At 38.7% G+C, this 16,479-nt stretch overlaps 1 protein-coding gene across 1 annotated transcript; it reads right to left on the bottom strand.

Moving 5' to 3' along the window:
• Positions 1-10,969: 10,969 nt before the first annotated feature.
• Positions 10,970-12,424, bottom strand: LOC120108342 (pentatricopeptide repeat-containing protein At4g21705, mitochondrial-like). The gene has a single exon (XM_039121934.1). It carries the CDS (start codon positions 12,397-12,399, stop codon positions 11,146-11,148), a length of 1,254 nt encoding a protein of 417 aa, XP_038977862.1. The 5' UTR covers positions 12,400-12,424; the 3' UTR covers positions 10,970-11,145.
• Between the last annotated feature and the right edge of the window lie 4,055 nt (positions 12,425-16,479).

The raw sequence follows: 16,479 nt of genomic DNA, 5'->3' as shown, positions 1-16,479 counted from the left end.
CTTTTGGAACCCATATTTTCTTAATAGCTATTTTGTCCATGAATTTACAGATTTTAGGATTACAAGGGATGTATTTCTGTATCCTCTTGTTGAATTTAACAAACTTAGATCGAACATGAGTAGTAGGAAAACTTTTAATGTTCTGTTTCTCCCTTTTTGGTTCATCAAATTTGTAATGTATAGATTTAGGAACAACAGAAGAGATTTTACTTAGCTTTTGTTTATGAGAATCTGTTTTAGAGTAATTAAAAACTGTTTTAACAAACATATTCTTAAAAGGTTTTTGGGTGTACCAAGGTTGATATCCTAATGTAACTTTATCAAATTCAGCTCCTTGATCATTTATCATTAGGTTCAATTTTTCAGAGCTGAGGGTAAATCTTTCAACAACAGGTTTTAATCTGTCAACTTCTTTAGTTAATCTTCTGTTATCTTCTGAAAGTGACTCATTGTTTTTCTTAAGTTTATCATGACTTTCAGTGAGAAGTTGATCTCTTTGATTTAGTTCTTGATTTTCTTTAATTAAGATTTCAGTTTTACTGGTTAGTTTCAGTTTTTCATCTATTAGAATTTGATTTTCAATCTTCAAGTTTTTGTTCTTACAAATAAGTTTCTTATATTCTAAATACAAATCAGAAAAGGCATCATGGAGTTCATCAAATGTAAAATTGCTTTCAGTTTCAGCATGTACCTCTTGTGCCACCAAGCATGGATTTTCAATATGATACTGCTCTCCTTCTACACATGATGTTTCAGATTTGTTAGTGCATTCATATTTGTCTTCAAGCATATTCCATATTTCTTTAGCAGTCATGCAAGAAGATATGCAATTAAACTCATTCCTATCTAATGCACAATATAAAAGGTTCATGGCATCAGCATTCAATTGTGCTAAATCCTTTTCATTAAAAGTTTGAGAGAGTGTGTGAAGATCATTTATTATGATTTTCCATAAATAATAGTTTTGTGATTGAATAAAGATGCGCATGCGTATTTTCCAATGTGTATAGTTTATGCCATTAAATAGTGGTGGTGTATCAATTGATTGTCCTTCTCCTAGAAAACTATCTATTTGAGTTGTCATGATCTTTGGCTCTAGTCGGTTAAGACTACAAATAATATTTGAGCACCTGCTCTGATACCACTTGTTGCCCAGTAGATACAACCCAAGAGGGGGGGTGAATTGGGTCTTTTAAAACTTTTATGCTACTTCTAAAACTTTTTGATTAACTATGCTAAGTTGTATAGATGCACAGTGAAAGTTAAACTTAGCAAGGGTTTGATGTATAGACTGCGACTTGATTAAATATGCTTGCAACTAAAGGATGTGCGGATAAGAATTAAGCAAGCAATTTATCTAAGTAAGTAAGTGTGTTAGTTAGACAATAACTAGAGGCATTACAAACACAAAGGACATATAGTGGTTCGGTGCACCCCAGCACCTACATCCACTCCCCAAGACCTCTTGGGAATTTCACTATAATCCTACCGATTACAGCCGGTTGTTTTACAAGCTCACAACCCAACTTGTTGTTTTACGAGCGCACAACGAACTCGGTCGGTTTTCCCAGGCTCACCGACTAGAACCACTCCGATTGTTTTCCCGGGCTCACAATCAAACCCTTACACGTTGGTTTTACCCTCGGCTCACCAACAAACCTAACACCGTTGGTTTTCCCTTTGGCTCACCAACAAACCTTAACACCGTTGGTTTTTCTTTGGCTCACCAACAAACCTTAACCCCTTGATTCAATCCCTTGATTGAATCAAGTTACAAGATATTAAAACAAAGTATAAAACAAAACAAAGCTTCTTAAACAAGCAAATATGACAATATAAACAAATAGAGTAAAGAGAAGCCCTCAAACGAGTTTTGAATATGGAGGAGCTCGGCTTCTTCTTTACTTGATCCTCCTCTGATTTGGCATGAAGTAGAGGATCCCCGAGGCAGCACACGGATGGAGAGGAAGCTTTCGGATTCACTTGGATGCTCTTCTTCTCTCTATTTCGTTTTGGATGGCCCTTTTGTGCTTATGGGAGATTTCCTTTGTAATCTCTTTGAGATCTCTTTCCTAGATGATCTCTCCCACTTCCATAAGTTCTCTCCTAGCTCTCTTCTTGTTTTTATAGCTTTTGATAACGTGGAAACAAGAATATAGCCGTTAGAGACAAAAATAGAGCCGTTGGAACCAGTCTGCACCTCCTGACAATATGACCGTTGGGATCGGAGTCGACTCGCGCGATCAGGAGTCGGCTCGCCTGTTGCAGGAGTCGGCTCGTGTTTTACCGGAGACGACTCGGCCACTGTTCCAAATTTGAATTAATGTGCTTGCCTCGACTGGGAGTCGACTCGTCTTAACCTGGAGTCGACTCGCCAACTTCTGGAGCTGACTTGGCAATTTCGGAGTCGGCTCATCCACTGAAGTCCGTGGATCCAATTTTGAATTTTGTCCTCTCGAGTCGACTCGACTGTCCTGGGAGTCGACTCGAATCTCAGAGCCCGAACTCCCGATCCTCTGTCTTTTGGCTCGTCCAGTCTTGGAGTCGACTCGAACTTCCTTAGAGTCGACTCGGCTCTCAGTTTGCGAAACACAGCCTTCTGCCATCTTGGTGTAGCGCTGCCTTGGAGTCGACTCGAGCTGTCTGGGAGTCGACTCGAATCTCAGAGGCAGTAACTTGGTTTTTCTGTCTGTTGATGGTCGCGGAGTCTCGGAGTCGACTCGTGCAATGCGGGAGTCGACTCGAATCTCAGAGTCCCAAAAATGCTCTCTGACTTTTTCTTTGTGTTCCGCTGAGAGTCGACTCTTGCTTTCTTTGGAGTCGACCTACCAACCATCGGAGTCGACTCGCGTTCCACTGGAGTCGACTCGAATCTCAGACCCGAAAACTGCTCTCTGACTTTTCTGTCTGTGACTCCTAGGAGTCGACTCATACTTCCCCGGAGTCGACTCGGTAAACATTGGAGTCGACTCGAATTCCTCAGGAGTCGACTCGAAGACTATTCTTTCGAATTTTTCCTTTGATTTTACTCCTCCAATTTGAACCTTTTGAACTTTAAACTTGGGCCAATGAATTGTAGCTTTCTTCTAACTTTTCTTGAGAGCTTTTGGAGGCCTTCTTGTGTTCTTCCAACTTGCTATGTTCCTTGCAAAATAAATATCTTTCTCCTTGCAACATAAACATTAGTATCTATACTTCAAGGTTTTGTGATCATCAAAATCAATCTATGAATCAATCTTTGGGTCATCACACTCTCTTGTAATTCTGATTTGATCAGCATAGGCCTCGGTTGGTCGGAGAGGTATTAAAACAATGGTGTGATTGTTCATAACAAGAGTGTATCTATTTTTGTACCCATCATGAATAACCCTTCTATCAAATTGCCACGGACGCCCAAGAAGTAGATGTCCAGCATGCATAGGTGCCACATCACAAAGAACTTCATCCTTGTATTTACCAATGGAAAATGAAATCTACACTTGCTTAGTCACCCTTATGTCTCCACAATCATTCAGCCACTGAAGCCTATATGGATTAGGGTGCTTTAATGTGGGCAAACTCAATTTTTCAACCAACAAGGTGCTAGCAACATTAGTACAACTTCCACTATCAATGATTAAGCTGCATACCTTGTCGTTTATATGGCATCTCGTATGAAATATATGCTCACGTTGCTCCTCATTAACACCCGCCTTAGGTTGCATGTTGAGAGCACGCCTAGTAACAAGCACATCTCCAACAACAGGTTCAGCAACTTCAACATCACTACAATCCTCCAATGGTGGCATGTCATCATCACTTGAGCTCACACTCTCTATGTCTCCATTATCCAGCAGTATCATGGCTCTTTTATTTGGACATTGAGAAGCAATATGTCCAACTCCTTGACACCTGAAATATTTGATATCACGAGATCTAGAGGGTGAATTAGTTTCCATTTTACCTTTAGGTGCAGCAATCGAATTTTTGGCCTTTGCATCTTCTCTTGGCTTTGACACAGATTTGTTGTTTTGCCAATTCGATCTCCATGAAGAACTAGTAGTAAATTTGGAAGTACTCTTAGCTTTCAATTGCCTTTCCACTAGAATAGCTTTGTGCAGCAAATCCTCCATCTCTATATAATGTTGCAATTCTACCACATCAGCTATCTCCTTCTTTAAACCTCCAATGAATCTAGCCATAGTTGCCTCTCGGTCTTCTTCAACATTGGCTCTAATCATAGCTATTTCCATCTCCTTATAGTAATCTTCCACACTCATGGAGCCTTGAGTTAGACTTTGCAATTTTCTGTGCAAATCTCTATAGTAGGGGCTGGGTACAAACCTTTTTCTCATGACAGCCTTCATCTCATCCTATGTACCAATAGGCCTTTCCCTATTTCTACGTCTACTAGTCACAATTTGATCCCACCAAATACTAGCATAATCATGGAACTCAACAATGGCTAGTTTAACCCTCTTCTCCTCGGAATAATTATGACATTCAAACACATGTTCAACCTTTCTCTCCCACTCTAAATATAATTCAGGATCATTTTTACCTTGGAATGCAGGGATTGTCATCTTAATACTTCCCAAATAACTATCTTTTTTTGATTCATCTCTTTGCCTCCTTCCATTACTTCTTCCATCCGAATGCTCCTCTTCTTCTCCTTCTTCAAACATCCGCCCCCTCAAAGATTTGAGTCTGCTTGGTGATTCCAAATCATTCATTCGTGCACCAAGCTTAGTAAGTTGATCAGCAATGGCTTTCATCCATAACTTCATATCAACATCTGGTTGTTCACTACCTTCACTACTCATCTTTGTATGCTGCAATCAAAAGATTAGTTTAAACAGAATAGGTCCTCACACACTCCTCTCTCTGGTGGACACTCTTTTATGGCTTTTTCTTGATGATGATCTCACCCTTTTGCCTTTTACCACTCAGCTTCACCTTATGAACTCTTAAATAAGAACCTTTTGGATGTTTCTATGCAACAGAAAATAGTAAGGAGTCGATGATAACCTTAGGGAATAAGAACTCGCAAGGAACAATTTAATTGGAACTAACAAAGGGTTCAAGGAAGGTTTGAATTGAGAACAATTCAATGGAAGCGTTAAAGAACCAACAAGGAAATTAGAAGCAAAATTTGCCCCGAATTTTTTTTCTTCTTCTTCTTCTTCTTTCTTCCTTTCTTCTTTCTTTTCTTTCTTTCTTCTTTTTTTTTTTTTTTTTGAAATAGCAGAACAGAAAAGAACAAAGGAAGATGACACAAATCGATTAAAGGAAGATGTCACCAAGGATATAGAGATAAACAACAGCGGAACACTTTTTTTTTTTTTGAATTAAACAAGATAAACACACAAAGGATAGATAACACCTGATTTCAGGAACCGGGCTCTGATACCAAATGATAAGAGCACACTTCGGACCGTCCTGGAAACAGGTAGAGAAAGAGGAACTTGACCCTAACCGCAACCTGCCAGTAGAACTAAAGTTATCAAAAGAAGCGTGACCCTAACCGCGACCTGCCGGTAGAACCAACACTATCAAGTTCTAATCCAAGAACAAAGGTGAAGCTCTCACATAAGAGAAACTCTCAAATTTCATTCAAGCGTCCTCCCCTCTCAAGTACAATCAGGTGCTATTTTAAGGCTGAGATGGCTTCAAAGAGAAGCAACTCCTAGGAAATTACATAGCACTACTTGTCATGCATTTTTTACCAAGGCTGCGTTTACCAAGGCTTGGAAAAATGCATGGTACACCTACTCCTAGAAAAGTAACCAGAACTTAGGAAAAAGATCCCAAAGTAATTATAGTGACTTTGGGAACTACAAGAAAGTCTGAATGTGACTTGGGGAATACAAAATATCATCTGAAAAATCACCCCAAAAATATGCACGAAAATCCAAATACAATAGAAAAGTTGGCCTTCCCATGAATGCTTCTTGTCATGTGATTTGGACTTTCCAAAGTGTAGTCTTCAGGTTGGACTCAAAGCATCTTCACCCAATTGTATGAAAGTGACCCAATTAGGTGCAGCCTCTATCTCACGTTGGTCTTCTTTTCCTTTGATTTTTATGATCAGGCTTTCCAAAGCTTGTTTCATACTCTTAGTCCTGGCCCTAATCATAGGACCTTCAATTCCATGCAAAGGATCTTTAGATAGGCTGGTTGTATCTCTATCATTTATTCGACTTTAGTTCGAGAGCGGAAAACTTCTTTTCCACTGCACATACTGCTCCGGCCGAGGTATTAAGAATTCAGTCTCATAAATCATATAAGACCACTCCTTATTTACCAAGGTCGATAGATTCCATGTAGATGCACACTCTACTCCTACAATGAACCTACTGCAGCCAATCTACACCACCCATATGGCTAGAGATCATGTATATGTGTAGTCAAACTACAGCATCTCACTATGAATAGCCGAAGCACCGTAGGCCAAAAGACCAGTCATACTACTGCAACATCAAGTAAGTCACGACGAGTGGATAGACATCCAAATGACTTCTTGCTTTGGTCACGCTCTGTACCCTTGTTCTCTAACAAGCACCTGCACATCACTCCAGTGTTCCTACACTATGGACTCGAGACTCCTCTATCCAAAAGGATAGTGATCTGTGCACTAATCTCATCAGATCAATCACCGTCCTTGTGATGATCCATCAATCAGGAGAATTTAGGAATTAATCATCAATGACACATGGCTCAAATTCTCAACTCTTGAAAATATGCATCATCATCTTATTAATTTTTTGGAGAATTCATAAACATATACACAATATGAATAAAAAAGATGCCCATTATTATTCTATAATAATAAAGTCAAGTACAATACTATATCTCAGAATAAATTATGTGTCAGCCAGATTGGCTTCTAGGATATACATCTAACAAGAAGTATCATGCTAGCATCAATAAGCTTCATAAGCTGGCAGCTTTCAAAGATGGAGATTTGGTGTGGATTCATTTTCAAAAGGAGCATTTTTAACTGGAAAGTATGGGAAGCTAATGCCTCAAGCTGATGGTCCATTCAAGGTATTACGATGTATTGGGGAGAATACTTACAAGGTTGAACTTTCAGGAGACTATGGTATTTCAACTACATTCAATGTATCTAACTTGTCCCCTTATCATTGAGATGAAGATGAAGCTGGTCCAGACTTGAGGACGAGTCTTTTTCAACCGGGAGAGCATGACATGGGTGCCTAAAGAGAGTCTTTTCAACTTGGGGAGCCAAAAAGAATTTTTCCTATGGCAATTTATTTTTGGTTTATGCCTAAGCAAAGGCAAATTTTGGGACGCCTAAATATGGTCTTTTTTTCCTCACATTTAGGACTCTTATGGAATGCCAATATATGATATTTTTCTTTCTTATGGGATGCCTACTTAGGAAATAACTATTTATAGCAATTTATCTTTCTTCCTAAGTTTCGGATTATTTGTAATTGCTTAAAAAGTATTCCAAACGTGCCTATATAAATGCATGCCCTATGTTTTATTTTTGGAAAGAATTTAATTCGAGTTTGTATGAATTAGGAAATTAAGCCTTTGGCTTGTTTTTCTTCTTTTGGATGTTCTGTATCTCTAGGATTTTCTTTGGATGGTGAGTGTGTTCTTACTCTGTATCTCAGAGAGATTGTCTATAAGGATCACCAGAACTCTATATTCTTAGGATAGATTTCTTTGGGTGGTGATTTTTTTTTCCATCAAACTCTATATCCCTTGGGTGGATTCCTTTGGGTGGTGAATTTTTATTTATCCATTGTTCTTGTTCTTGGAAATTTTTGGATTTACCACTATTCTCAAATTTTTGGTTGGTGCTGGAGTGTTCGTTATTGTCTTTCTCTTCTATTTTTTCCGGCATCACTCCTTCTTCTTCTTCTTCTTCTCCTCCTCCTCCTCCTCCTCCTCTTCCTCCTCCTTCTTCTCCTTCTCTTCTTCTTCTACTTCTTTTGCATCTCCTTCTCCTTCTACCTCTTCGCTCTCCTTCTTCTTCTTCTCCTTCTACTTCTTCCTCTTCTTCTTCTTCTTCTTCTACTTCTTCCTCTTCTTCTCCTTCTTCTCCTTCTTCTCCTTCTTTTTCTTCTTCATATTCTTCTTCTTCTTGTCTTCCTTCTTCTTCTTAGTTCTCTGATACGGGTGCTCAAGGAGAGTCTTTTTCAAACGAGAGAGCTAAAAAGAAATTTTATCTATGGTGATTTTAACATGAGTGCTTAAGGAGAGTCCTTTTCAATCGAGGGAGCCAAAAAGGAATTCCTTTTATGGCAATTTATTTTTGGTTTATGCCTAAGCAAAGATAAATTTTGGAACACCTAAATATGGTCTTTTTCTTTTTCCTCACATTTAGGGCTCTTATGAAACGCCAATATATGATGTTTTTCTTTTTTATGGGATGCCTACTTAGAGAACACCTATTTATGGCACTTTGTCTTTCTCCCTAAGTTTAGAATTATTTGTAATTGCTTAGAAAGCATTCCAAACGTGCCTATATAAAAGCATGCCCTATGTTTTGTTTTTAGGGGGAGAACTTAATTCGAGTTTGAGTGAATTAAAAAAGTAAGCCTTTGGCTTGTTTTTCTTCTTTTGGGTGTTCTATATTTCTAGGCTTTTTTTAGCATAGTGAGCATGTTCTTGCTTTATATCTCAAGAAGATTGTCTGTAATTGGTGATCACTAGAGCTCTGCATCCCTAGGATGGATTTCTTTGGGTGGTGAGTTTTTTTTTTCATCAAACTCTGTATTGCTTAGGTGGATTCCTTTGGATGGTAAGTTTTTATCTATCCATTGTTCTTGTTTTGGAGATTTTGGGTTTACCACTATTTTCAAATTTTTAGTGGGAAATGGCTACCTTACTGACGAAGACTAACCTCCCACCACCCTTCACCTCCTCCCTCTCTCTATCTCTATCTCCCCTCTTTTTTCCCTCATCTCTCTCCCTCTCTCTCCTATAAGATGTCATGGCTGTGGCACATGCAGTTATCAAGGGGCAGAACACCTGCCTCTTCCTTCTCTCCTCCTTCGTCTCTCTCCCTCACAGACGAGCCCAATTCCTTTTTTTCCCCGTGCCTCTAGCTCACTCTCTCTACCCTCTCTCTCTCTAGATCTTTATCTCATTCTTTCTCTCTATCTCTGTTTGCCTCTCTCTATCTTTCTCTACCTCTTTCTAGATCTCTCTCTCCCGCACACTTTATTTATTGCTACCTCGTTTTCTCTCTTGATATCTCTAACCCTTGAACCAAAACCCAGCTCACTCTCTCTCACCCCTATCTTGAGCCATCCTAAGGTCATCTCCCACATCACTTTTCCTCTCTTCCTATTTTTCTAATTAGAGCCAATTTGATTGTGTAAACTAGTTAGAGACCTACTTTACTATCTATAGATACTCTAGTGTTTAAAAGGTAGCTTTTACGTGTCTTAAGCTTTCTAGCCATGCTCTTACCTAGTAAAGTTCGTACATGGGAACAACAATGTTTCTAATCTAAAGGAGCGAGAGGAACTCTTTTACTTGAAGATTCGGGTGAAGCAGAGTATTATCAAAACTATTGTAGATGCTAAAAGCCAGAAGAATCTTATCTCTTAAAATTTAGCTCAGAAGTTGGGGTTAAAGTCCAAGTTTCATCCATATCCTTACCCTCTTGGTTGAATTTAAAAGAACTTCGAGGTGAAGATCATCAAGCAATGTACCTTCAAGTTCGCCATAATAGAGAGGTATATTAATGAGGTAACTTGTAAAGTAGTTCCTTTGGATATTTGCTAAGTTATCCTTAAGAGGCCATACCTTTGGATCGAGATACAGTCTTCTGCCAACATTTGAAGAAGTATTGATTCATAAAGGATGGAAAGGAGTTTATGATCACTGCCTCCAAAACACAAGATAACATTGACCTTGCAGCTGCTACCCAAACAAAGCAACTTGTTAATGCTTGCAACAAGTTTATGATGATAATACAAGAATCCGATACTACTTATGAGAGGCCAAGCCCTCATCCCTTGGCTCCACTAATCGATCTACCGAGATCAAGATCGAGGATGAGTCGTCCTAGTCATCGTCGATGATGAAGATGGCAATGAGCGTCCATATCACGAAGTCCAGATGCGGGAGCAAAGCAAGCGATTCATTGAGACCCAAAAGTAAAGAAAAGCCACGCCAGAAACCATCTTCGAGCAAAAACTGTGGTTCAACCGCGATACAAGAAAGTAGGCCTGGATCCAAGAGAATCTTCAGACTCGATGTGAACCACTTCGGCTACTAAGAGTAGGGCTGGACAGAGTCCAAAAACAAAATTTGCCATATTGGAAAGTCAAGTCATGGGGCAAACTTCCAAAAGCCATAACTTGATCATATGATGTCCGATTGAAATTATTATTTTCTTAAAATTAGGCAGCTTTTCGAGATCTAAAACTTTGGGCCAACCCCTAGAAGCTAAATTGAGATAAAATTTCATTTTTTGGGCCCTAAAATAGGCTAGTTAAACCAAAACTTTTCTTTTTAGAAAAATTTTTGACTCGACCTTATCTTCCAATCTGTAAAGAATTAGGCAAAGCGAAAGAGATAAAATTGATGTAGAAGTCAAGATTTACCTCCTATAGAGTTTTAATTTTTTTAAATTATTTTTACTGGTCATATTTAATTTTAGAGGACAATTCCTATTAGAACTAGAAAAGGAATTAGACTCAAATTCTAAAAAAGAGGATTTCACTAGTATTATAAATAGGACTTATGTACTGCAGTTTAGGAGATGTAGATCATCAATAAAAGAAAAAGGGATTTAAGCCCTACTTTTGGGATTCTTCCATCTTTCTCTAATTTTTTTTGAGAAATTCAAGTTAAGCAAGTTAAAAAAAATCTACCACCCACAAAATAAAACCTACCAAGACTTTTTAATAATGTATCATAAATGTACTGGAGTCTTCCATGCAGTATTACTTCCATTTCCAATGACATTTATCCTCCAGCTATATCAATTATGAACCTTGGAAGCGACCAATACTTAAAATAATCTTAGAAAAGCATGGAAAAATCAACTACCAAGGAAGAGACCAATGTTAAAAATAATCTAAAAGAAGCATGGAAAAACCAACTTAAAGCATGTCCTTTCTTATCTGATATCCTCCTTAAGATATAAATTCTTATTCATGAATAACAGGAGTAATTTTAACATATTGATCTTAGAATCTTCCTCGTCTCCTCATTCTGTTGTATTCCATTAGCTTCCATACTCTTTAAAAGGTCATCTACATCTCTCCCTGCTCTAACATTAGCCTTGATCAATGTGTGATACATATCCTGATCCATGGGCATTGCAATTTTTAATAAACCAATGAAAGTCTCAACATCCTTGATGCCATTGTCCCCTTCATTGTTGATATAATGCAGTATACTCTTAACCACCTTGGGGTTTGGTTGCCACCCTGCATTTGGAACATAAACACAAAGGGCATTCTTCATAAACTCGTATGCCTTGTCCAACTTGCCCTTCTCTGCATATCCAGTTGCGACAATTCCCCAACTATTTGCTGGTGGATTCTTCCCTTTGTTTAAGAAATTATCAAGCATTGCCTCAGCCTTTTCTAGCAAACCCTTTTGCCGGTACCCAATAAGGAGAATGTTTGGAACACGAAAATCTAAAGCATTTCCACTTGATTCCCATTCCTTAAGCAACACTTCAGCTTCTTCCAACTCCCCAAGCTTCACCAACGCCCCAAGCATGGCCGTATAGTCCTTGTTGATAAATTTCTTGCAATTTAACTTCTGAAGTTCCCATAGCTTCTGCATCTTGGATTTCATTCCTAAATGTCCATAAAGGGAGATCAGATGGCTGTAGCCGAGCCCATTTTTTTTGTCCTGCTTTTCTTCTGCTTTTTGAAGTGCAGACACAGCCTTGTGAATAAGCCCTGCTTTTATATAGATGTTTGCAACCACAGCATATGTGTTCCAGTCAACGACAATCTGTGGCTGATGCTCCATCTCTTCTAGAACTTTCTCCATGCCATCAACATTACGCCTTGTGCCATAAGAATTTATGCAAATTCTGTAGCTGAAATTATCAGGTAAGACCCCATTATCCTTCATTTCAGCCAGAACAAGAGGAACCTTTTCATGCTGGCCAGTATTTGTGTAGAGGCACATGATATCATTGTAAGGCAGAGGGGAGGATGCTAAGCCCATCACTTTCATCTTATGCATATGGGACAAGGCCTTCTCAGTTAGGCGTTCTCTCACATAACAGTTCAAGAGCGCACCATATGTTTTTTCCGTCTTGTCTTTCTCATGCATGCCATTGAAATAGCTTTCAGCAGAGGCCAATCCATGAACTTCACCAATCAGATCAAGATGCACAGCATGGTCGCTTGGCATAAATGATACTTTGCCTTTATTTTTCATCCACTCGGAAACCTGTCCATGCATCGTTTTAGGCACACATGGAAACACTGAGAATTTTTGTGAGCAAAATAACAAAAGCTACAAAATAACTTATCTTTAGCAATATCAAGGACCTCATTTTTGTCAGGCACAACTTATGCAACAAGCCATAAACACAAAAACATGACATAGATAACCAAATTAACTATTTGTGAGGAAGCCGACTTTAACCACATAGGATGAAGGTGCAAATACTCAAGCTAAGTTCTTTGTTGAGCATGCTCTTCATCTTCCATGTCTTTAATAAAAAAAAATCAACTATATTCACTTTTCAATAACTACTATTTGATAATAAGATTAGAATACCAGTGTATTATTATATATATTCTAGTAGTACTGCAATGATGCCAGTACTGATACAACCAAGTGTACAATGTACCTCTCTTATGATAGGATACTTTATCATGTCAACCATACCAAAGCGTATTAGTGAGATTCATTACATTTTAGTTGTTGATTTCTGTATTCAAACATGTAAAATTTCAGTGTGGAGACTGCCAGAGGTTTATTCAATGCTCTTGTGTTTAACTTGCCTTCTATCATATGTTCATTGAGGATACATGCATCCAAGTTACTCCTTTACATTATATTTTAAAATCTATTAAGTGACTAACTAACATGATTTTTACCTCAAAATATGGGTTAAATTGCTTTGTAATTTTGTTGTTTTACCAAATGAAGTGCTACTTATTTGTGTGCTTGATTTAATGCTATAGTGCACGTGCTTAGGAGTGAAAGAATAATGCCCTACAAGCCAATCGCAATCTGTATTGCGATAGGATTTTTTTTTATTTTCCAGCTCATGTACATGACATTTTATTATAAATGAAAAAGACATGATGTTTCATCATATGCTGCATCTTATATTTATGATGAACCCCATAGATTAGGGCAATGGTTTTATGACTATGATGAGATCATGCAAGTGAGATTTAAAATCCTAAAACCTTAATCTAAAATATTCTCAGTTGTTGGTACATTGAGTCGGGGATCAATGTTACCGGAAAGACTAGCACATCTTCTGTATGCTCGATGGAGAGGGTGATTGATCTCACAATCACTTGTGTCGAGATACTAATACAAAGATATGGGTGCTCATTAGAAAAAATGATTTCACTGAATTGACCTGCCAAGAGAATATCTTATGGAATCTTACTTACGTGTCAAAAGATGATTCTTTTAGTGGAAGTTGTGCAACTTGTCCTTTAACCTGAGACCATGTTGCCCAAGGTGACAAGCCAAGAGGGGGGGTGAATCGGTTTTTCTTGATTTTCGATTCCTTAATTATATTAATTGATGAGTGAGTGATTTAGTTAATATAAATTAAGTGCAAGTAGTGAAGTTAGAACAATACACAATACAAACAACAAGAAGTATAGTGGTTCGGTGCTCTGCTACACACCTACGTCCACTCCCCAAGCGACCCCTTGGGAATTCACTATAATTCCACGGATTACAGTTGGATTGTTTTTCGGGCTCACAATCCAAAAACCTTTACACTTGGTTTTCCGGGATCACCAAAAACCTGTGTTGGTTTTACGGGCTCACCAACAAACCTTCACCCTTGGTTTTACGGGTTCACCAACAAACCTACACCGTTGGTTTTACGGGCTCACCAACAAACCTTACAAGATTGTTAAGAAGAAGAAGGTTGAAACTCTTAAATGAGCAGATATAACAATTATAAGCTACAAAAAAGAGTTAAAATATAGTTATCGCTTTGACAAGGCTCTTCTCTTCTTTGTCAAGGAATGCTTCACTCTTCAAGCGTTGGTGGAGCTCTTAATGCCTCTTTTTATCTGCTCAACCACTTCCTTTTGACTCTTGAATGAAGCACCTCAATGAAGAATACTAGGGCTTTTTCTTTCTTGAGTAATCTTTGATTTCTATGCAAAGGATGACTTGTTATGATGAATAGTATCATTATAAATACTTTTCCACATGTTTAGGTTACTCCCCATTAGTTAGATTTGAAAAACCATCCGTTACTAGCCGTTGGAAGGTCAAAAAGTACTTCTGCAGAATTAGTCGTTATGCATCTGCCCGTGCTGGGGTCGACTCAAACTTTTCTGGGATCGACTCAAACCACTGTTCATCATACTTGGAGTCGACTCAACTTCCACTGGGGTCGACCCAACTTTCACTGGGGTCGACTCCTGCTACAGCGGGGTCGGCCCTCTCAGGAATCACAAGACCTTGTATTTCAGCTATTTTTCACTGGGGTTGACTCAACTCTTTTTGGGGTCGACTCAAGCTACAATGGGGTTGACTCAAACATTCCTGGGGTCGGTTCCATCTGGGGTCGGCTCAAGAAAAGTTGGGGTCGGCCCTCTCAGTAAATTTCAGAGACTTGTTTTCTTGAGGCTTGAAGCTGGGGTCGACTTAAGGTTCTTTGGGGTCGGCTCCGCTCCTGAGGTCGACTTAAGCATACTTGGGGTCGACTCCACTACTGTTCATCCGTGCCATTTTCGCAGAGGTGTGCCTGATGGTTTCATGATGTGCCAGGGTCGACTCCACCTATGTTGGGGTCGACTCATTCCACATTTTGCTGCATCTTAAGGTTAGACTCATCCTTACAATCAATGAAATATATTTCAAGTAATTTTGAATGTATGCCATGGTAGTGCTACATACTCTTAATAATGAAAATTACTATTTTGCCCTTAAGAGTACATTTCACTTGAAACTTTGCTGAATTAGAATTTGGAATTCTCTATCCCTTTTCTATTACAAATTTTATCTCATTATTAATTATTGAAAGACATCTTGATGTCATTCTTCTAATGTATCGAGAGTGTCGAACTCAGTAATGATGTATCACGTTAACTTGTAGTACTTAAGTAGATATTTCCTCAATGGTTGTGTTAATCATCAAAATAACACTATCATCCTCAATCTCCCCCTTTTTGATGATTACAAAATATTGAATATGAGCAGATTGATACTTATCTTAAAATTAGAAGATTTGTTTTAGAAGAGCTCAGGTTGCTGAATTTCAGCTTTTCAAATTTGAAAGTGATGACTCCCCCTCTTTCATCCAAATATTGCCAATTAGAACTTTTGATTTTCTCCCCCTTTCTTTTGTATTTGGTTAAGGATGAAACTTCAAAAATTTGAGATAAAGCAAGAGTTTCAGGTTATGTATCGAGGCATGAGAGGTATGTGCCAAATTCTGAAATTTTGATTAAAAATTTAGACTTTAAAATTTTCATTGTTACATATTGCTCCCCTTAAGTGAATATTATCTCTTACTATAATTTTCAAACTTATTTGTCCCTTTATATTTCAACTTCTTTCTTTTCTTACTTCTTCCCCTTTTTGTTATCATCAAACAAGTGTATGGCAATAGATAAATAGAAGCAGTAAATAATAAATATTCAAATTTCATTGATCAAAATGGAACATTGTAGTACATTAATGCCAAAAATACAATGTTCTTCAATCAAAGTGCAAAGGACATCAACAAAGCAAAATGCATATGAGAGCTAGATAAATCCTAGGCACTAATCATAATGCTAATATCAGCCTAGGGGGTATCTAAGGGCTGTGATCTAGTCCTCATCCTCCTAGCATAAGTGGCGAGGAAAGGTCGAGCCTGATGGGACTGAGTCTGGCGTGGACCTCGCTGAGTTGGATGACTCTGTGCCGAAACCTCCGACTCAGTTGCTCGGGGCACAGATGGACCATGAGCCTCTCTCTCTGTAATGCTCCCACTTGCTCTCTGAGATCTCTAATCTCAGCAGTCATAATGTCCATCCTGCTCGTCAATCCGTCAGAGAGAGTCCTCACCTGAGCTGACACAAGCTCAGTCATTCTACTCCAAAACTCCTCTGTGCACCCCGTGGGTATGGATGACAACGGTCCAGCCTCTGAAGGTGCCGTAGGATGATCCTCAGGTACCTCAGCCTCAGGGATGGGGTCTCTAACCTCTGGTGCATCACCCTCCGGTGCATGTATCCCTGCTCCTCCACGCACCCACTGCCCGTTCACCTTCTCATAACCCATACGAACTAGGGACCGTGCAGTGTAAGTGTCAATGAATAATAGATGCCTAGAGATCTCTCC

This window comes from Phoenix dactylifera, unplaced genomic scaffold (genome assembly GCF_009389715.1).
Source record: "Phoenix dactylifera cultivar Barhee BC4 unplaced genomic scaffold, palm_55x_up_171113_PBpolish2nd_filt_p 001285F, whole genome shotgun sequence".
Classification (NCBI taxonomy): Eukaryota; Viridiplantae; Streptophyta; class Magnoliopsida; order Arecales; family Arecaceae; genus Phoenix; species Phoenix dactylifera.
Note: the sequence above shows the minus strand (reverse complement) of the source record. Positions and strands in the feature narration are given on the sequence as shown.

Bases quoted from the DNA above. Each gene is read 5' to 3' on its own strand.
- LOC120108342 (XM_039121934.1), bottom strand. From the start codon at position 12,399: ATGCATGGACAGGTTTCCGAGTGGATGAAAAATAAAGGCAAAGTATCA.